The sequence below is a fragment of the Mustela putorius genome, unplaced genomic scaffold (genome assembly GCF_011764305.1).
Source record: "Mustela putorius furo isolate JIRA1106 unplaced genomic scaffold, ASM1176430v1.1 tig00003858_pilon_pilon_pilon, whole genome shotgun sequence".
In the NCBI taxonomy this organism is placed as follows: Eukaryota; Metazoa; Chordata; class Mammalia; order Carnivora; family Mustelidae; genus Mustela; species Mustela putorius.
The window spans coordinates 17,410,818-17,433,829 of NW_025422010.1; the positions used below are offsets into that span (position 1 = coordinate 17,410,818).

Sequence of the window (23,012 nt, forward strand, 5' to 3'; positions counted from 1 at the left end):
CTGGGAGATCATGACCTGAGCTGAAATTAAGAGTCAGCCACTCGGGGCGCCTGGGAGGCTCAGTGGGTTAAAGCCTCTGCCTTCGGCACAGGTCATGATCCCAGGATCCTGGGATTGAGCCCCACATCGGGCTCTCTGCTCAGTGAGGAGCCTGCTCCCCCCCCCCCACCCCCGCTCTGCCTGCCTCTTTGCCTACTTGTGATCTCTGTCAATAAATAAATAAAAATCTAAAAAAAAAAAAAAAGTCAGTCACTCAACCAATTGAGTCACCCAGGTGCCCCTAGCCTATGTGTGTCTTATATGTGAATCTAAAGTGAGTTCCTTTTATTTTTTTTAATTTTTAAAAAAGATTTACTTATTTACTTGAGAGGGACAGAGAGATAGAGGGGAGGCAGTAGCAGAGGGAGAGAGAGAATCTCGAGCAGACTTCAAAGTGAGCACAGACCCCAGCTGGGGGCTCAATCCCTGACCCTGAGACCATGACCAGAGCTGGAATCAAGACTCCCACGATCAGCTGACTCAGCCACCCAGACACCCCTAAAATGAGTTCCTTTTAGACAGATGCAGCTCCATCTAATTTTTTTTCTCCATTCAGCCATTCTATGTCTTTTAAATGGGGAGTTTAATTCCTTTGCATCTAAAGTAATGATGGTCAGGTAAGGACACCATACTGCCATTTCATTAATCATTCTCAGTCTGTTTTGTAGTTCATTTTCCCCTTTCTAACTCTCTTGCTATCTTCTGTTGTGATTTGATGAGTTTTCATATTGTTATGTTTTGATTCCTTTTTCTTTTGTACATTTTCTTTAGGTATTTTCTTTGTAACTGCTCTGATGCTTACATAAAACATAACAGTCCATTTTAAAGCTTCAATTGCATAAAAATACTTTTACCTCATACACATACACTTCATTATTGATGTTATTGGCATTATATTATCGATGTCATAATTTGTATCTTTTATATTACATATGTATTAACAGATTTTTTTCAGTTGTAGTTATTCTTAAAACTTTTATCTATTAACTTATTCTAGGGTTAAATTTGCACCACCGTTACAGTATAACATTTATTCTGTGTTTATCTATATATTTACCTTTACCTGTGAGATTTATTTATTTTTTAAGATTTAATTTATTTATTTATTTATTTATTTGAGAGAGAGAGAGAGAACATGAGAAGGGGGGGGGCAGCGGAGATGGAGAAGCAGGCTCCCTGCAAGCAGATCCCAGGACCCTGTGATCAGGACCTGAGCTGAAGGCAGATGCTTAACTGACTGAGACACTGGGATGTCCCTACCAGTGAGATTTATACATTCATATGCTTTTGTGTTGCTGTTTAGCATTCTTTCATTTCAACCTGAGGAACTTTCTTTAGCACTTCTTGTGAGGCATGTCTTGTGGTGACAAACTTCCTTAGTGTTACTTGTCTGGAGTCTAACTCTCCTCCTTTTTTAAATAACAGTTTTGCCAGGTATAGTGTTCTTGGTTGGCAGTTTGCTGTTACTTTTGTTGTTTGTGTACCTTGAATAAATCATCCTACTCTCTTGTGACCTGCTAGGTTTATGCTGAAAAATCTGTTCATAATCTTTTGGGCATTCCTTGTAGGCAATGAGCTCCTTTTCTCTTGCTGCTTTTAAAATTTGTTTTTTGTGTTTCACTTTTGACAATTTAATTATAAGTGTTTCAGTGTAGACCTCTTTAGGTTTGCCAGTCTTGGGGGTTTTGAGCTTCATGCATCTGGATGTCCATTCCCTCCCCATATTTGAAGAGTTTTCAACATTATTTCTTTAAATAAGCTTTCTCTTCCTTTCTCTTTCTCTGATTCTTCTGGGATTCCAATATGCATATATTGCTTTTCTTGATAGTATGCCTTAAGTCCTATAGCCTTTCTTCATTTATTTTTTCATTCTTTCCTCTTTTTGCCCCTCTGACTGGATAATTTAAGTTGATGTCTTTAAAATATAAATCAACCAATCAGTCTTGAGTTCATTGAATCTTTTGCTTGAGTCTGCTTTTAGAGCTCTCTGTTACATTTTTTCATTTCATTTATTGTATTTGTCAGCCCTAGAATTTCAGTTCAGTTCTTATTTTATGGTTTCCCTTGGTGTCTATGTTCTTTTGCTGTTCATTGAGTTTCTCTAAGATTATTATTTTGGGGGGGCCTGGGTGGCTCAGTGGGTTAGGCCACTGCCTTTGGTTCAGGTCCTGATCTCAGGGTCCTAGGATCAAGCCCCGCATCGGGCTCCTTGCTCAGTGGGGAGCCTGCTCTCTGCCTCTGCCTGCCTCTCTGCCTGCTTGTGATCTCTGTCTCTGTCTCTCTCTCTCTCTCTCTGTCAAATAAATAAATAAATAAAATCTTTAAAAATAAAGATTATTATTTTGAATTCTTTGTCAGGCAATTCATAGATCAAGCCCCGCATCGGGCTCCTTGCTCAGTGGGGAGCCTGCTCTCTGCCTCTGCCTGCCTCTCTGCCTGCTTGTGATCTCTGTCTCTCTCTGTCTCTCTCTCTCTGTCAAATAAATAAATAAATAAAATCTTAAAAAAAAAAGATTATTATTTTGAATTCTTTTTTTTTTAAAAAGATTTTATTTATTTATTTGACAGAGAGAAATCACAAGTAGATGGAGAGGCAGGCAGAGAGAGAGAGAGGGAAGCAGGCTCCCTGCTGAGCAGAGAGCCCGATGCGGGACTCGATCCCAGGACCCTGAGATCATGACCTGAGCCGAAGGCAGCAGCTTAACCCACTGAGCCACCCAGGCGCCCCTATTTTGAATTCTTTGTCAGGGAATTCATAGATCTCCATTTCCTTGGGATTGGTTTTTGGAAATTTATTTTCTGCCTTTAGTTGTGTTGTTTCCCTAACCTTCATGTCCCTTATAGCCTTGTATTAATATCTGTGCATTTGAAGAAGTAGTCATCTCTTCTAGGCTTTATTGACTTGCTTTCAGAATAAACGAGAGATTCTGCAGTTTCTCAGAAGGTATGAACACATTTGCTGGTGTGGAAGTTTTAGGATTGTGTGCTTTCTCCCTACACTGCAGTGTTGTGCCACGTGCTTAAGAGTCAACCACTCCTTTTACTAATGGCTGTGCTCTGAGATGCTGTGATGATGACCACAAGCGTCACGCCTCTCCCTCCCTCCTGAAGGAGCAATCTTAAGGTTGTGCACTTCTCCCAGTCTTGCAGAGTCAAGCCAACTTCTGAGATCCTTGATGGCTATGAGATCCATGAGCCATCTGTGAGAGCATGTGGAGCTGCCATCTGCAGGGGCAGTGGGCACCAGGCACGGGGGTCTGTGGGCTGCCAAAGGTCTCATTGACCAAAGTCTTTGAGCCTTCACCCCTTCTTTGTTCTTAGCTGCCCCATGTTATTTAGCTATATCTATTCCCTCAGCATTCTTAGTGAGGTGAAACACCCTCTTGAGGAGTGCCCCAGAAGGCTGGGGAAGCTGGATGCTCACATCATTCTCTGTTTCCCCTGTGAGAGAAATCAGGCACCAAAAGCAGCTCTCTCAGTGCTAAGCTGTGCCAGTTGGAGGAGGGGTGACAACAGTTAAATTGAAAGTGTTCGTACCTGGGCTACCTGGGTGGCTCAGTGGGTTAAGCCTCTGCCTTTGGCTCAGGTCCTCATCTCAGGGTCCTGAGCTTGACATTGGGCTCTCTGCTCAGCGGGGAGTCTGTTGCCCCCCCCCCACCGCCTGCTGCTCTGCCTACTTGTGATCTGTCAAATAAATAAAAAAATTAAAAAAAAAAAAAGAAGAAAGTATTCTTACTCTTTTCAATGCAGCCACTCTTGGATTTTGTGCTCCATTGGGAGGCTGGATATTCTCAACTAGACTCCAGAGGTCTCATAAAGGTGATTTTATCCATGTGTATTTGTTAAATTGGTGTTTGTCAGGGTATGAAGGCTGGGTCCTCCTATTGTGCCATCTTGATGATGACATATACATATATATTTTTAAAGTATTTATAAATACTACCAAAATAAATTTCACCTGATTAACAACTATTTTCCCATTTCTTGAAGACACTAATTAAAATGATTAAAAAACATAAACTTAATGGGCAAAAAATGGGCTATTTGGTTTTAATCTATAGTTTATCAGCCATTTATATATTTAAATAAATTTTTATTCATTACCTTTAGCTTATTTTTCTATAGGATTTTCTCCGCCACCCCACCATACTGTCTGTCCTTCCTTCTTTCCTTCATTTTTTTAAACTGTGGACTGGCAGGATTTTTAGAATTTTAATCTTCTGAGGAGCCTGGGTGCCTCAGTTGGTTAAACGTCTGCCTTTGGTTCAGGTCATGATCTCAGGGTCCTGGGATTTAGCCCCGCATCTGGCTCCCTGCTCACAGGGGAGCCCCTTCTCTTATCCCTCTGCCTGCCACTCCTCCTGCTTGTGCTCTCATTCTGTGTCAAATAAATCTTCACAAAAATTTAATCTATTTTTTCAAATATTTTTGCAGTCATTTATAGTTTAATTTTGCCTCAGGAGTCTTTGATGGCATAGACCTTTACATTTTTACATATGAAGTATGCTAAATGTTACATTTTTGACAGCACTGAAAATTCAGATGGTTTTAAATACTAGACATAATACAACTAGGTGAAATGGCCCAGGTAGGACTGGAGGAACTGGGAAGTATATGCCCTATCAAAAATGGGTCAGGTGGGGCATCTGGGTGGCTCAGAAGATTAAAATGTCTGCCTTCCACCCAGGTCATGATCCTGGTGTCCTGGGATCAAGCCCCATGTTGGGCTCTTGGCTCAGTGAGAAGCCTGCTTCTCCCTCTCCCTTTCCCTCTGCTCATTCTCTCTCTCTCAAAATGAGTAAGTAAAATTTTTAAAAAACAAATGGCTTAGGCAACTGCTTCTGTGCATGATTCAAGTCCAGTGGTACCCAAACTTACTCTTGACAAAGAATTACTGGAAATTGGGTTTTAACTTAAATATTCCAATTTAAAAACTAGCAACTAAACAGTTTAAAAATGCTGTATGAGTCTAACAAAACAATTATGAAGGCTGAATATTACTAAGATCTCTTGTTCTTTTCCAGTTGATTTTTATGAACATTTTTGGTAAACAATCACATAACTAGCAAATAAAGACAGATTTACTTCTTCCTTTCAGTATTTGTAATACTTCTTTCTTTTTCTTATCTGTTATTTGTTAGGATTCTTAGAATTTGGTTCAATAGTAAGAATCCTAGTCTTGTTCTGGAGTTTGATGGTTTCTTGTTAATTGTGTTTTTTCTAAGTTGACGGACCACTTTTATAGTTAAATAGGAATTACTATGTAAATAATTTGTAAAAATTATGTGGTTAAGATAATAATTACTGCTGATATGCTAGTATGTGGTTTTAACTTTTTGAGCATTTGTGGTGCAAGTGTGGATTAACTAATTTAAAAAAATGTGAATCAATGAGAAATATAATTTTAAGTGTATGATTATGAAGATGTTCCAACTTTTCTATTACATCAAATCACTTTCTTGAAAGCCTGGCTGGGATGTTTATGCCACTAAAATAGAAAAGATTTTAATTATAGTTTAACAATGTTATTTTTGCATAAATATTTTTTCTGCTTAGAAAATAAAAAATAGTGAAGCTGACTTAAAACTAATTACCAGGGGTTTCTACATGAAGATTTACATAAATAAAATGTTTAAATTTGGGAGGCAACTGTTACTATACTAAGTTTTTTTTTTTTTTTTAAGATTTTATTTATTTATTTGACAGAGAGAAATCACAAGTAGATGGAGAGGCAGGCAGAGAGAGAGGAGGAAGCAGGCTCTCTGCTGAGCAGAGAGCCCGATGTGGGACTCGATCCCAGGACTCTGAGATCATGACCTGAGCCGAAGGCAGCGGCTTAACCCACTGAGCCACCCAGGCGCCCCTACTATACTAAGTTCTAATGCTTTTATTTCTTATAATGAAATAGATTATAAGCACCATAAATAGCAATAATGAATGAAATAAACAAGTTATAGAATATTACAAATGAAAAATATAGTCATTTATATAAATGTAAAGCCACATACAACTTTATATGCAGATATATACATATTCAGTAAAGGGCTGAGATATGAATAATAATACGTATCAAAAATTTTTTTAAAGATTTTATTTATTTATTTGACAGAGATCACAAGTAGGCAGAGAGAGAGAGAGGAAGCCGGCTTTCTGCTGAGCAGAGAGCCCGATTTGAGGCTCGATCCCAGGACCCTGGGATCATGACCTTAGCCAAAGGCAGAGGTTTTAACCCACTGAGCCACCCAGGCACCCCTAATACAAATCAAATTAATGGCAGTTACTGCTTTGTGGAGGAAGGGAAGAGAATAGGAATGGGGAGGAGGAACTAAAAGATCTTTGATTAAATGTTTTTCTGTTAAGAGCAATTTGAAGCAAATCGCTGATTCTGGATGGTAGATATAAAAATACATTACATATATATATATATATATATATATTAAAGATTTTATTTATTTGAGAGAGTGAGAGAGAGCATGAGAGGGGAGAAGGTTGGAGGGAGAAGCAGACTCTCCATGGAGCCAGGAGCCCGACACGGGACTAGATCCTGGGACTCTGGGATCACGACCCTAGTCGAAGGCAGTCACCCAACCGAGACCCGCCCAGGCGCCCCACATTTTACATTCTTTTGCAGACTTAAAAATACCAATATTGTGAGTATAGTTAGTAAAATAAATGGGCCTTCCCCCCAACCCCCAGTATTTATTTGTCAGATTAACAGAGAGAGGCCACGAGTGGGAATGGAGGACAGAGAGAGAAGTTTCCTAAGGAGGGAGTAAAACATGGGGCTCAATCCAAGGACCCTGGAATCATGACCTGAGCCAAAGGCAGACACTTAACTGTCTGAGTCACCCAGGCGCCCTTGTTATTATAAAATATCTAATGATATGAAAATGAGGACATATTTTACCAAGCAGAATTTGATTGCCATTTTTTTTTTTTTTTTTTTTTTTTAAGTTAGGTTATTTTAAGCTGTAACTTCAAATAATGACAAAGTGACTCACACTTAACAGCCTGTAAATAAGGACAGTGGCTGTTCTCTTTCTAGCCCAGAGCCCCTGGTCTCAGCACAAATTTGCAGGTGTGGTAAATGTGCACACTTGATGCTGAACCTCTTAGTATGTCTTCCTGTAGTAAAGTGGACAGGGAAGTGAGAGTACATTTCCCCAAATTCCTTGCAGCTGGAGTTCTGAATGTGATTGTTTTGGACAAGAAAATGTACCCACAGAAGACAAGTGAGATGATGACAATGATTTTTCCGGCAGTGCTGAGATTCCAGTGTCCAGACACAAGGTTCGTAAGTGGGAAGAATAGTGGAAATCATCTAACTTGGTGTAGATTGCAGCAGGCATAGCAAAAATACTGTCAAGAACTAGAAGTAGAGTGCCTTCCTGATCAAGGCACTCTCCTGGTCCTTGCCATGTTGATATACTTTGGGATTAAGTGGTTTTCTTTCCTATTTTTAAAAATTTTATTTATTTAACAGAGAGAGAATAAAAGATCATAAGCAGGGGAGTGGCAGAGGGAAAGGGAGAAGCAGGTTCCCTACAGAGCAGGGAGCCCAATGTGGGGCTAGATCCCAGGGTCCTGAGGTCATGACCTGAGCCCAAGGCAGACACTTGACTGAGAAACCCAGGCACCCCTAAGTGGTTTTCTGAACTTAGAAGAGAAGCAGCCTTCTTGGCTGACCTGGTTCTACAATGTGGCATTTAGAATCATGCCTCAAATATCTGTTAGTTCTCAAAAGAGTTTCATGCTCAGGTTAATTTTTCTTTTTAATGTCCTCTCCTTAAACTAATTAGAATTAACTGTTCTCTGTACTTTACTGGACCTTGTACAGAACCAAACACTGTATACTAACAATATAGCAAGCAGCATGAGGTTCACACTCCTGTCAGTTCTCCTTGCCCTCCAAGGAGATGCAGATGCACAGTGGCCCAAGGGGTTGCTGAGCATGCAGTGGGTTTGCATTACAGATGAGGAACCTTAAGTTTAGAGTACCTGAATCTTTTATAAGGAACATAAGCAAATCTGCCAGCTTTTGCTCTAGGGGGAGATACTATCTTTTATTATACTGGATAGTAAACAACTTGCCTTTCTTTGAGGCAGACATATTGTCCAAGGCTGTTGATTATACAAATCTCTTTGGTAAAGATAGACCAGAACTAAAGCTGCCAGAGCCACTGCTCACAGGACATGGAAAAATGCAAGAGACCCACAGAGAACTGTTTTCCAACAGACATTACTCAACTCTTCAACTGTAGCCACTAGTTTTAGAGCCAAACCACATTTTCTTTTAAAAATCCACTTTAATCTAATCATGGACTTTAACGAACATTTATTTACAGTCAGGGACTAATTTATAACATGGTTTCTATTCATTTCAGCCACGAGAAAACACCAGTCATATTAAAGGTATCCATCCATAAATTACTTTTATTTCTCATTAAATGAGCAGAGTCATTAGCATATTAATAACAGATATGTTTATTATTACATATCCATCAGTGCGGCTTTCAATACCACTTTAAACATGCATATCATCCTAGAGACGAATCAGTTTTCCAGTGCTTCTTATTTGATACACATTACTGCAAAGCCATTATAAATTACTGAGGAGGTATTTGGTTAAAAAAATAAACAATAAATCATACTGCCCATATGTATGAATCAACTCTTGTTATTGGACAAGAGTTTAACAGTATTTATCTGGTAATTCCTATGTTAACTGGAAAACATCACAGATGTATTGCCATAATTTTCTTTTATATTGACATAAACCTACATATCTTGCAGAATTTTATAAAGTCATTCATTATTGTAGCAGGTAGTTTAATGCAAAGATTGTACTCAATTTGTGAAAGTCCAACAAAACTCTAAATATTTTAAATTAAACCAATTATCAATGAAGAACCCACTGACACAAAATTTCTTGAAAATACGTTCTTTTGAAATTTCTACATTTAGTCATGGCAGTAAAATAATTCTTTCAAATTAAGGCACTAAAAGGGCAATGCAACTCCCATTGAAAGTGTTCTAAGAATAATTTACATTTCAAACAGTGCATACATTTCTTATATGTTTGTTAACTTAATGTCTTTGTCATTTAAAACCACAAAGAAATACATTATACAATTACAGAAATGATGTACCCCACAAAAACGCTTTTAAAACTTGGTTCTTTTGTACAGTTAGTTCCTAACGTCTCTAGTAGTAAAATAACTCAATATGGCTTGGCAAAAATGCATAGATTAAATGTAAATTTTTATTTTTTTGCCTTCTCCCATTTCCCCAATCTACAAACGTGCTGAAACACATACAGTATTTTGTAAAGCATAATGTAAAATAATTATTCTCCATAAGTCTGCCACGGGCAATCAAAAGTGAGGCTTTTAAATTCTACAGTGAGGGCACTGAAGTCAAGTGATGTCACTGCTTTCTTGAAATAGTTTTGTATAGTCTTGCAAGAGCACAAAGACTGAAGTCATTTAAAAGAATTTCAGTTGTCTCATTTTGAGATATTTTCTTTACTCCTTCCATGAGCTGATCTTCATAGTGATGGCCATTCCACTTGAAAGTGAAAGTCCCTTCCTCTCACTCCTATGAGGAAAACTGTGTTCTATCATGATTGACAGGCGTTTTTTTAGAAATTCAAAAAGGCAGCACCTTTTTAAAAAAATATACCTACCTAAGCTTTCCCCCAATTGTACTTGCATTACACAGTAATAATTAATCTAATCTACCTGTAGGCAAACCCGCAATTAAAAACAGAACAAAACAAAACAACAACAACAACAAAAACCCTCAGTGTGCTTTTGTGCCAAAGCAAGAACAGAATAACAGCAATCTTAACCCTGAAGCCTGTGATATTTGTGTCAAAGGAACAGCCTGTCTGCTCTGCATGGTTAAAGAAGCCTGGTTTATCAGGTAGCATTCCACATGATTCCACAAGGCGTTAGGCCACATGGTTAACTGCTGGAGAGGGAAGGGGGGCAGAAAAAGAAAAAAAATGTAATTAAGGAAATATACTCAGTTTAAAAATACAAGAAACAAAATTGTAGGGAGAGGTAAATATAAATTATCTTTATATGTGATTAAGAAATACACAAAATTTGGAAAATAGGAAAAGGAAAAATATAATTAGCATCATTTTCTTCTTACTTATACTCTATTTCAAACACATGGTCCTTTTTTGTTTTGTTTTTTACAAAGCTATAATTCAATTTTAAGTAATTTTGGGTGCAGCTTTATCTTATACAGGAGAGAGGTGATAACAGGATTTTACAGAAGTCAGTCAGGAGTGAGGTGATAATACCCTGGAGTAGTAAAGGTGGCTGAAGAATACAGATGGTGTAATACCTACCACTCATTTCAAAGGATCAGACTCAGTTATTGGTAATAAGGAGTAAAGGAATGGGATGAACTTGACATTAACAGAGAGGCAAATCTATGTCAGGCCTCAGCTTCCTCAAATCAATATTCCTCTTATATAGGGATTAAACTCTAGGTAAGTTGGTATTTGGTAAAGAAGAAAAAATTTAGGCTTTAGAATTGGCTAAAAATAGGTTTCAACCCTGACTATGCCACTAGCTTGATGTGGGATCTTGTCCAAGTGGCTTAATTCCTATGGGCCTCATTTATTTATGTATGAGAACTGAATGAGATATCTATCATAACCTCTCTTGAGGAAGGGACTTAATTATGTCCTATAATTGTTTATTATAACATATAAATATTTTTGAAAAAATTCTATCAAAACCAGTTAAAAAAAAGAGGTGTATACTTAACTGGGAAGTTTATTTGCAACACCATCATCAGTGATACCAAAATAATAATTTTTTTTTTTAAAGATTTTATTTATTTATTTGTCAGAGAGAGAGCGAGCGGGAGCGAGCACAGGCAGACAGAGTGGAAGGCAGAGTCAGAGGGAGAAGCAGGCTCCCTGCGGAGCAAGGAGCCCGATGTGGGACTCGATCCCAGGACGCTGGGATCATGACCTGAGCCGAAGGCAGCTGCTTAACCAACTGAGCCACCCAGGCGTCCCCCAAAATAATAATTTTGATTAAAAAAAAAATCTATGCCAGGGGCTCCTGGTGGCTCAGTGGGTTAAAGCTTCTGCCTTCAGCTCAGGTCATGATCTCAGGGTCCTGGGATCAAGCCTCGCATTGGGCTCTCTGCTCAGCAGGAAGCCTGCTTCCTCCTCTCTCTCTGCCTGCCTCTCTGCCTACTTGTGATCTCTGTCTGTCAAATAAAGAAATAAAAAAAATCTTAAAAAAAAAAAAATCTATGCCAACATAGTTAAACTTAAAGAAGAGAAGAGCAAAGTTTTATATGAATCTATTTACATTTAAAAAGGGTGACAATCCGCAAGTTGTTTAAAAAATTAAGGTCTAAGTATGGGCCATATATACCAACCAATGATAGCAAAATCTGACATAGATGTGGAATTAAATATGACATTTATAAATATTATCAACTTCAAACAGGAATCAAAGTAGTTTGTAAAGTTATTTTAAGTCATATATTATAAATACTTAGCTACAAATGATGCCCTCTATAAGGAAAAGAACAATTAGATTTTAGATTTAATAGATACAAATCACTTTCACACTGTCCCAGAGGTTAACACTACAATCCTTACCTAGTTTTTCCGGATGTATTTTTGACCGCTTTTCGGAAAGACTGATTTGCAGTAGATCTTGTAGAAAGTGTTCGAGGGGATGCACGAACAAAACCAGATGGTGGATTCTTAGGGATTTTCTTTACCAAATGTGTCACCCATTTTTTTTGTTCATCCTGAGAACATGCTAACAGCAGCATATCTCTTGCTGATGTTACATCATAACTTACTATGTTAAAAAAAAAAAAAAGACAAAGTCATACAATACCTAAAATGGCTCTACTGAAGCATAATTTTGTAAGTTCTTAAAATTTTAAGATTTACTATGCTTAATTGAGCTTGGAAAATATCTCTTTTTCCTTAATTAAGGCCTAACATTTAAAAAGAAAACATTGGTCACAAACTATTAAGAAAAATAAAAACAGAAATAAAAAAAATGCAGAAGTGAAACAAATTAATGTATTTTTAGAACATAAGTTTCTTATCTTAAAATAGCTGTTGCCTGTATTCTTTCCGTCAGGCTACCTCTGCTAATCTAGAGGCCATTTTGTCTATGATCCAGCATGTTGGTCTAGGCAGTGAAAACCAGACAAAAAGAAAACAAGTATGAAGAAAAAACTCATGGAGGAATAATACAGTGGAACTCACCTATAGTCCTTCTCTCCAATTTAGAGTAATTTCTTAGAGGTACATTTTTTATAAAGGGGGTAATGCTCTTTAAAAACATGTGTTCAAAGCTAAATCTGTAACTGTGAAGTGACAGCCACATGTTGCTTCACCATGTCAAAATATTACTTCTTACAACCTCTTTTCAAATTGGTGTAGAAAATGCTACACTTGAAGAAACTATTTAAATGGGACTTAATTTTCCAATTTTTTATAAACTGTGAAAATAATTTTTATGCCTTACCTTTACAGGGAGAAATTAAGTCCTCTTTCTTATCTAAGTGATCTCTGTGGCACTTAACATGGCATCTTCGACATTCTAGGGCAGGAGGTGGCTTAAAAACATGCCAGAGAGGTTTGGCACAGGCCTCACAGTTGGCAGGAAAGTGGTAGAGTGTAGGAATGAACTCATGGCCTTTGTGGTTTTGAAAATTAGTCTTTTCAGCTTGCTGTACTGGTTCCATCTCTACATCTTTTCTACATTCACCTTCATTTGCATATAGGATCTACATTCAGGAATGGTAAAACAAAAGATTTTAAAAAGTCTTAATTTGTACATAAAAGTTTCACATGTATAAAAAGCATTGGTAATATTTGCATTTACTTCACAAAATGCACTTAGTACTTAAGTAAAAGATCTATTATGGTTTTTACCTGGAATATTTTAGGAATTTCTTCAGTTTCAGCCCTGTAAACATCTCCTTGGGTTACAGGTCGAACGTGAAACAATTTACTAAAATAAAAATAAGTATGATTTAAGCTATTACAAAAACTCACCTACAGTAAAAGACAGACATTTCATTAAAGAAGACATAGAGATAGCAAATAAGAACATTACAAGATGTTCAACATCATTAGTCATCAGAGAAATGCAAATTAAAATTACAGTATCACTATATACCTGATAAATTTAAAAAGTAAAAATAGTAATAATGCCAAATGCTGATGAAGATGCAGAGAAACTACACTATTCACACAATTATTGCAAAAATGTAAAAGCTGCAGAGCCACTTAGAAAAACAGGATGGCACTTTCTTACAAAACTAAACAAACATATGCTTAACATATGACCCAGCATTTGCACTCCTGGGCCTTCATTCCAGAGGAAAAATAATTTATATTTATAAAAAAACTTGTGCATAAATGTTCACAGCAGCTTGATTTATAATAGCCAATTGCTGAAAATAACCCAAATGAATGGTTAAACAAACTGTGGTACATTCACACCATGGAATATTACTCAACAATAAAGAGAAATAAACAACTTGGATGAATCTCAAGAGCATTATGTTGAGTGAAAAGAGCCAATCTCAAAGTTTACATACTATCTGATTCCATTTATATAACATTCTTGAAATTACAAAACTACAGAGATGGAGAACAGAGAACAGGTAGCCTGGGATTAGAGTGGGAAGGAGAAAGGGCCCTTGTTATGGCTACAAAAGGGTAGCAAGATGGGTCCCTGTAATGGAACTGTTCTGTAACTGGTAGTGTTCATATGAATCCATATATGTGATAAAGGCTTATAGATTAGAAAGAAGCACACGATTATATTTGTAGAAAAGTCCTGTGGAATCCACCAAACACCCCAACAAAACTAGTAAGTAAACAGCAAGATTAAAGAATTCAAGATCAATATATAAAAATGAGTAGTACTGGAACAACTAGATATCTACATGGAAAAACACACACCTACACATTCAAAACTAACCTCAACTGCATCCTCTTATCAAACACAAAAGTAAATTTTGAGATTAATTATAACTTAAATATAAAGCCTAGAACAATAAAATTCCTCAAAGAGAACACAGAATACCATCACAACCTTTGGGTAGGCAAAATTTCTTAGACTACAAAAGGCTGTAATTCTTAAAACTGGTTTCCATTAAAAGATACCATAAAGAAAATGGTATAAATTTCTTTACGGTATCTTTTAAACTTCATATAAATTTACATGAAGTTCTAGAATGGGCAAAACTTGATAATAAAATTCAGATGATCTTTTTCTTCCTCCTGAAAAAAGTGGGCTTTCTAAGGGTTGGAAATTCTCTTTATCTTGTTTTACATGGGTGTTTGTAATTGTCAAAAATCAGTGAACACAATACTTAAGATGTATGCATTTTTATCACACAAAAATTCTGCCTCAATAAAAAAGTAAAATAACCAACTTTCATCAATCTGAAAGTACTTAACTTTTGAAGTTGAAAGACGGTATCTTTAATATTAGTGTTTATGTATTATTCCACCTAAGTTGATCATTTAAATTTTCAAAACTAATGCATCTTTTAGACATTAGGAAAAAAAAAAATATGGTACTGGCACAAGAACAGATACACAGATCAACTGAAAAGCATAGTGAGCCCAGAAATAAACACATGCCTTTTAAGATGAATTAAACTACAACGAAGGAGGCAAGAAAACAAAATGGGAAAAAGTCTCTTCAACAAATGGTGCTGGGAAAACTGGACAGCTACATGCAAAAGAATGAAACCGGACCACTTTCTTTTACCAAACACACAAATAAACTCAGAATGGAGGAAAGACCTAAATATGAGACCTGAAACCATAAAACTCCTAGAAGAAAACATAGGTAGTAATCTCTTTGCCATAAGTCACAGAAACATTTCTCTAGATAGGTCTCCTTTGGCAGGGAAAGTAAAGCAAAATTAAACTCTTTGGACTACATAAAAAAGGCTTTTTACATAGCAAAAAAAATAAAAAAAAATCAATAAAACAAGAAGATAACTTACTGAATGGGAGAAGATACTTGTAAATGATCTATGGATTAAGGGGTTAATATAAAAAATATATACAGAACGTACACAATTCAACACCCCCCCCCAATAACCCAATTAAAAATGGGCAGAGGAGGGGCACCTGGGTGGCTCAGTTGGTTAAGCATCTGCCTTTGGCTCTGTTCATGATCCTGGGGTCTTTGGATCGAGCCCCACCTCAGGCTCCCTCCTCAGCAGGCAGTCTGCTGTTTCTCTCTTTCTTCCTCTGCCCTCCCCCTCCCCCAGCTTATGTTCGCTCCTCTCTTTCACTTGTTCTCTCAAATAAATAAAATCTTAAAAAAACGGGCAGAGGGCATACATTTTTCTAAAGAAGACATACAGATAGCCAAAAAACACATGAGAAAATGCTCAATATCCGTAATCGTCAGGGAAATGCAAATAGAAACAACAATGAGGTATCACCCTATACCTGTCAGAATGACTAGGTTTAAAAATACAAGAAATAACAAGTATTGACAAGGATGTAGAGAAAAAGGAACCCTCATGCACTGCTGGTGGGAATGTAAGCTGGAGCAGACACTGTGGAAGATAGTATGAAGGTGTTTTAAAATATTAAAAATAGAATAACCATATGCTCCAATAATTCCATTACTGCGTTTTTACCCAAAGAATATGAAAATACTAATTCAAAAATAGTAATACAATATATGAACCCCTATGTTTATTGCAGCATTATTTTTAACAGCCAAGATATGGAAGCAACACAAGTGTACAACCATAGGTGAAAAGGTTATTCAGCCATAACAAAATAAAACAAAACAAGAAATCTTGCCATTTGCAGCAATATATGTGGAGTCAAGAAAGTATAAAACTAAATCAAATAAGTCAGAGAAAGACAAATACCATATGACTTCACTTATATGTGGACTTTAAAAAACAAAACAAATGAACAAAGAAAAAAAAACAACTAAAAAACCAGACTTAAATATAGAAAACATTTAAACTGATGGTTACCAGAGGGGAGGTGGGTGGGACAGTGGGGCAAATACTAAATGAAGAGGATTAGGATTATACTTATTGTGGTAAGTAATGAGGAATGCTCAGAATTGTTCACTCACTTTGCTATATGCCTGAAACTAATATAACACTATATATTAATTATACTTGAAAAAGAGAGAAAAATTGAGAAATAAAATTTCAGTACTCTTTGGTAGTTGCTTAATTCTTTTTATATTCTAGCTATAACTGACTTCACAAATGTTCAATTCTAAAGGAATGGCAATACTTCATTTTAAGTTTATATTTTTCATGAATAGCACCCACATTTCACTTTGAATTTATATTTTGTTGTATATTTTATCTTTTCTACTACTTCTTTTACCTACTACTTCTTACTATCTGTAAGCTCCTTAAAAATGGAACCATCTCACTCATCTTTGTACAATCTATAAGACCCATAATGATACAGGCAGCAGTGCTTAAGAAAAGGTTTTAGAATGAATACAAAGGAAAAAGCCTGTTTATTAAAGGCCTCTATTAAAAACAAAAGATATATTTACATTTCCTTAACAATGACTACATAATTATATATAGTACTTGTGGAGATGCTCTTAGAACCTAAAACCAATCAACCCTTGAAATAAAAAATGTGTCTTTAGAATACACGAATCAGCTATGCAAAATTTTCCCTCTCACATTTTGCTAAAGATGTAATGCAAAGTTTTAAAGTTTGTTAACAGAAGTATGCAACATTATTTAACAAAATATAAACTAAATTCTAAGTCTAGGGGTGCCTGGTGGCTCAGCTGGTTAAGCAGCTGACTTCAACTCAGGTCATAACCTTAGGCTTCTGGGATGGAGCCCCATGTTGGGCTCCCTGCTCAGTGGGGAGTCTGCTTCTCCCTTTGCCCCTCCCCCTACTGGAGCTCTCTCTCTCTCAAATAAATAAAATCTGAAAAAAGAAAACCTAAATTATAAGTATAAAAATAATTATCATAAGTTAATATTTAACGGATTTAAAATTCAACCAAAGGCAACTTACTCTATATCCAATACCATGGATGGACTGGATTGTTCCTTATCTTGTTCATCATTATAGAACAAAATTTTTTTGCTGCTCACCACAACATACTGAAATGAGAAAAAAAATGGGAATATATATACAAGCACCATTAACTTGGTTTAAAATAATAAGCACAATACTTGACATTTGTGTCCAAAATGTACTGTACTAATCTGAGATCAATGCTAAAAATAGATCAGTTAATACAAGTTCTATGCTTTAAAAGCAAAATACATAACAGAATATCAATTAGAAAAAGTGAAGAATATAATACCTGCTTCTTCCAGCCATATCGTTTGATATTTCCTCGATTTGGTATTGAAAGCCAACCTTCAATTCTTGACTCTAGGAGAAAAAGAATATATTGTCTTCAGTCTTAAGTTGTAACAAGAGGAAAAGCTATTACATGTTGTCTGACAGCATGCAGCAACAGACATTTGAACACAGCTAAATGAATAAGTGCTATAATTTGCTCTTCCATGCTTCAATAACACAAATCAACTTTAATGGCCATACAAATATTGCAGAAAAAAATCCCAAGCCACTTTTCCCATATAATTAACATTTAGTACTCAATTATAAAAGTATGAGGTAAAACAATACCCTTAAGAGCCAGGCAAGACTGGAATGGATTGCAGCTTAAATGGGATATGATACAGAAGACTTTAAATATCATTTAACACTCATAAAAATACTAAGCAAAAAAAAAAAATGCAGCAAGTGGAACAAATCAGAGCGATGATTTACACAAGAAAGAGCAAGCAAAAGTACAGAGAAGTATCCTATTACTCACAGAAGATAAGAATAGAAGATAAATAAATAAGGAATGCAGGCAGAATCAACTAGATATAAAGAATAAGAGACAAGCATTTTATTTGTTTTCTCAGCACAATATTCTGATAAACTTTTTGTAAAGCACCTATAAAATTTCAATAAAACTTTCCAAATCTGGTTGGGGACTACTTAATTCTAGAGTTAAGTCCAAATGCAATTCTTACCAAACTAAAGAGATATAAACGAAGTCTTTTAAGTATGTTATACCAGAATTTGATCAACAGCAAAAGAACATAGAATTGAGTTGGTTAGCTGCTAATATATTAACCAGTTTGTGCATATTAGAAATTCCTTGACAAATTCAATCAAGGCATTTAAAAATAAACATTATTACTATTTAAATACAATTAATGCTTATTAGAAATATCTGGAGGAAAAGAAGACTGTTAGAAATGATTATTTTATATTAGGTTAGAAATAAGAGCATTTAATTGTTTTCTGTACCTATCTTTAATATTTAAGACACAAAAGAACAGAAAAGTAGTCGATTTTCAAGTATAATGCTCAAATCATGACCCTAATGGGAATATATAATGTCTTTCTCCACATAAACCACTGTAAAACATCTAAGTCTTAGAGTAATTAAAATAGGTAACATTTACTGAACATTTATGGTTTGACATATGCTTTCCAAGTAATATTCTACATTTCAAACCTATTATCCCATGAATATATATTACATTCCTACGAATACAGGATAGGATAGCTTCTACTATCATTCTCCATTTACAAAAGAAGACACTAAGGTTTAGAAAGGAAACAGACTTGCTCAAGAGTATCCTCTATTAGTAACTGTCAAAACAGTAGGTTTACCCTAATTTCTGAGCTTGTGTTCCTAGAATATAATGCTACTCTGTCCTTTAGCTAAAAAGCTTTGCAGTTAATTGAATCAGAAATAATATTCTTCTTGTTCTAACTTCTTCCACGCACCTAATGTCCTTTAGTTTTGTTATTCCCCTTAATCTAAACTGTAGTTGTAAAGGTGGAGAAGATAATGAGAAACCTGAGCTCAAAATGATCCTCCTCTTCTCCCAACATTTTTCTCAGTTGTTGTTAATTTAGTTCAGCAATAATTATTTCGTCTTCTTAGGTAGTTCCTTGATAAGTTTTGTAAGATCAGGGACCATATCATAACACTATTTTTATACACCTCAAGATATCTGAGACACAAGAGTAGATAGGTACTTGACAGATATTTGTTGATTATTTTGCAATTTTTTTTCTGAATTAGCCAGTCACTCTCATAAATAATTGTTATAATTTAAAAACCAAAGGGCAGCTTAATATTAAATAATATGCAGAAGGTTGCTAGTCACTCACAAATATTCTATCTTACAAAAGCAACAAGTTATCGATAGGAAAATTTCCCTGTAGTGTGTCCCAAACTGCAGCTCTTACTCCTCCTAAGTCTATTTAATCAAGTAATTCCTCACAAAAAAGATGTGAAAGTCACTGAAATCTTGACATTTATATAAAACTGTGTATGCCAAAATACCCCATCCTCCAGTTATTTCTCTATGAGAATAAATGCCAAAATTATTTATAACTTTTGGTTGTAGGTTCTTTAGAAACAGAGCTAAGGAACCATCCCAAAATATTTTAATTGTATTCATAAGTGATATAAAAAAGGAAATTAATCAATGCTCAAGACTTCAGATGCATTATCTCCAAACCACTGATTCGATCTGGGCACATCAGAAGCTGTTATATACTCAAATACTTGAAACACACTAAGAAATCCACTATTTACAGGTTTAAATTACATAGACTGAGATAAAGCTAGATGGAGAGAGAATGATGCAGATAATCCATAAGAGACAATGAGTATTAATAGAATGTTGAATATCAAGTGTTTTCTCTAGTGCTTCATCTGCTTTTACATTCTTTTCAGATTATTAGCTCAGTGGTTCCAAAAGAAGAGAAAGAGAAAGAACAAGGGAGGAGAGGCAGTTATCATGTTAATCTTTTTATCATCGAGGCAATGGGAAAATCTTAACCCAAGTGTAACTTTTATATTTATACTGTACTAAGATACAACCTGCTACAGAACCAAAAAGAGGGTGAAGACATAAAGGAATCAGGCGAATAACAGTGATTTTAAGAACTTCACAGGATTGTACGACAGATCATTTTTTCCTAAGTTTTTTTTAGAATTAGGAAACTTAAGAGGAATCATCTAGTTAAGGACAAGATGCCCACTAAGGTTATAGAGGCTTAACCCTAGGTATACATGGTAATTAAATGAGAATCTTTATATTGAATGATGAAATCTATTACTAAGTCATATTATCAGTTCATCCACTCAACATCTTTTTTTTTTGAAGATTTTCTTTATTTGACAGAGAGAGAGCGAGCGAGCAAGTGAGCGAGCAAGCTCAAACAGGGGAGCAGCAGGCTGAGCAGGAAGGAGAAGCAAGCTCCCTGCTAAGCAGAGAGCATGACATGGGGCTAGATTCCAGGACTCTGGGATCATGACCTGAGGCAAAGGTGCCCTGATCCACCCAACTTCTTGGGGGAAAAAAAACCCAAAACAACAACAAAAAACATCTCAGGGTATTTGCATGGCTTAGCTGGTTAAAACATCCAACTCTTGGTTTCAGCTCAGGTCATGATCACAAGGCCCCGGCACTGAGCCCCACCTCAATCTCCTTCTCTCTCTCTGACCTTCTTCCTCCTTTCCACCTGCATGCACAACATGCATGTGTGTTCTCTCTTTCTCTCTCTAAATAATCTTAAAAAAAAATCTTGTGGGGTGCCTGGGTGGCTCAGTCGTTAAGTGTCTGCCTTCAGCTCAGGTCATGATCCCGGGGTCCTGGGATTGAGCCCCACATCGGGCTCCCTGCTCAGTGGGAAGCCTGCTTCTCCCTCTCCCACTCCTCTGCTGTATTCCCTCTCTTGCTGTATCTCTCTGTCAAATAAATAAAATCTTTAAAAGAAAAAAAAAAAATCTTGCTGCGCTAAAAAAATGATCCATATTTCAAAAAGCCTTTGTTTTAACTGTTAAGTAAATGTATGCCCTACAAAGTTCTCCCTTTTCAGCCTGTAGTTCAATTAACTAATTTTCTAAACTAAGTAAAATTAATCATTAGTCATTATCTTCAAAAATTTTAGATACTTGAATCATATGTAACTCTCTTAAATTAAGAGCGACTATCAGAATTCTTTAACAGTTCTTCCTAGATATGACAGCAAAACCTTAACTTTATTTGCCAATGCCCATTTTTAAGTTCTAGTAAATTGGTTTTTTTAATGGTAACTTTTTTTTTTTTTAAAGATTTTATTTATTTATTTGACAGAGAGAGATCACAAGTAAGCAGAGAGGCAGGCAGAGAGAGAGAGAGAGAGGGAAGCAGGCTCCCTGCTGAGCAGAGAGCCCGATGCAGGACTCGATCCCAGGACCCTGAGATCATGACCTGAGCCGAAGGCAGCGGCTTAACCCACTGAGCCACCCAGGCGCCCCTCTTTTTTTTTTTTTTTTAAAGATTTTATTTATTTGACAGAGAGACACACAGCAAGAGAGGGAACACAAGCAGAGGGAATAGGAGAATGAGAAGCAGTTTCCCACTGAGCAGGGAACCTGATGCAGGGCTCGATCCCAGAACCCTAGGATCATGACCTGAGCCGAAGGCAGACACGTAATGGCTGAGCCATCCAAGCACCCCAAGTTCTAGTAAATAGATTTAGAACAGATTTTTAATTTACTAAGCAAAACATCTGATGCAAAAATGGGTTAAAAAAATAAAGATTTTCCATTACTGTCTACGTACAGTGTGAAAGTTAGCACAACAGAGATCTTTGTAAAGTTTCAAGACTAAAAGTGCACTAATAAGAGACAGGGATAACTGACTTTCTCATTTTATAGCAATGAAGAATGCCCACCAGTATTATTTTTTCCTTCACTTGGTTTGAATTTTGAAAACCTTACAACAGAATCTCTGAAAATACACAGCTATTCTAAGTGATATAACTCAGAATGGAGTCAGTAGCAACATTTTACAGTTTCTTTGCCGACTTATTCCTAAATGGATTAGGTCAGGATTCAGAAATTTAAATGGAGCCCTAATTTAAGTCTGCCAATCAAACCATCTGATCATCCTGAGTTTAACTTTCTTGAATAAGCCAGAATGGAAGACAAAAACTCGTCACCTGCCTCCTCTTTAGATGTCTCCCAAACGAATCATTCAATTTAAATTATTCTAAGTAATATTCATCAATAAAGTCTCTGCAATGTTTAACCTAATATAAAGAAAACCAAGGCAAACATAATAAGACATTATAATCAAAGTTAAACGTAAATGGGTGGAATAAAGACAAAAACCTGGTCAGGCTATTTAACTTCCACTAAATTGAGTAAGAATTCCTTTACTGAATAACTCAAGACACAGCTTGGGATTAATGAAGAGGGACTCTGAGCTACAATTTCAAGAATGTAGCAAAACATCCCTAAAAGTCATACTCTGATGATTGAAACTAACTTTTGAAAGATTTTCAAACAACAGCTGAAGCAAGAGGTTCTTATTAAATCCAAACTGATCCTCTGATAAAGGACATGCACCTACAAGATTTTCAAGACGCAGGAGGTTTCAGAGAACTAATAATGGGAAAACAGAAGGAACTCCTTGACCGTTTTAATAAGAAATTTCACTCTCTGTCCTTTCTCAGATATCTAATTTGGGGCTAGCAAAGACACAAAAGGAAGAGGGCAGGGATGACATGGTATACAAGAGTTAAATCTAACACATTATTCAGGAAACACATAAATTAAAATCGATGTTCATATTTATGACCATGTGAACAAAGCTTCTAAAACCTTGACCAAAGGATATGTAGATGTCAAATGTATGTGTGTGTATATTTATACCCTATTTATTCCTAAATTGAACTTATGTGTATTGCCTACCTCTGTTAAAAAAATATAAATGTACGGGGGTGCCTGGGTGGCTCAGTGGGTTAAAGCTCTGCCTTCAGCTCAGGTCACGATCCCGGGTCCCAAGATCGAGGCCCGCAAGGGGTTCTCTGCTCAGCAGAGAGCCTGCTTACCACCCGCGCTCTGCCCTCT

General features: G+C 36.3%; 1 protein-coding gene across 3 annotated transcripts in view; it reads right to left on the reverse strand.

Moving 5' to 3' along the window:
* Positions 1 to 8,445: 8,445 nt before the first annotated feature.
* ROCK1 (Rho associated coiled-coil containing protein kinase 1) overlaps positions 8,446 to 23,012 on the reverse strand; it is a 148,923-nt gene continuing 134,356 nt past the window's right edge. For 2 of the 3 annotated variants that reach the window (XM_045065422.1, XM_045065421.1), the window contains exons 28-33: positions 17,394 to 17,464; positions 17,099 to 17,187; positions 12,977 to 13,055; positions 12,567 to 12,828; positions 11,678 to 11,885; positions 8,446 to 10,011 (exon numbers count right to left, since the gene is read on the reverse strand). In XM_045065422.1, coding sequence (XP_044921357.1) covers positions 10,005 to 10,011; positions 11,678 to 11,885; positions 12,567 to 12,828; positions 12,977 to 13,055; positions 17,099 to 17,187; positions 17,394 to 17,464 — 716 coding nt within the window. In that variant the 3' untranslated portion in view covers positions 8,446 to 10,004. The remainder of the gene's footprint in view (positions 10,012 to 11,677; positions 11,886 to 12,566; positions 12,829 to 12,976; positions 13,056 to 17,098; positions 17,188 to 17,393; positions 17,465 to 23,012) is intronic. The other variant, XM_045065423.1, reaches the window with a different exon arrangement.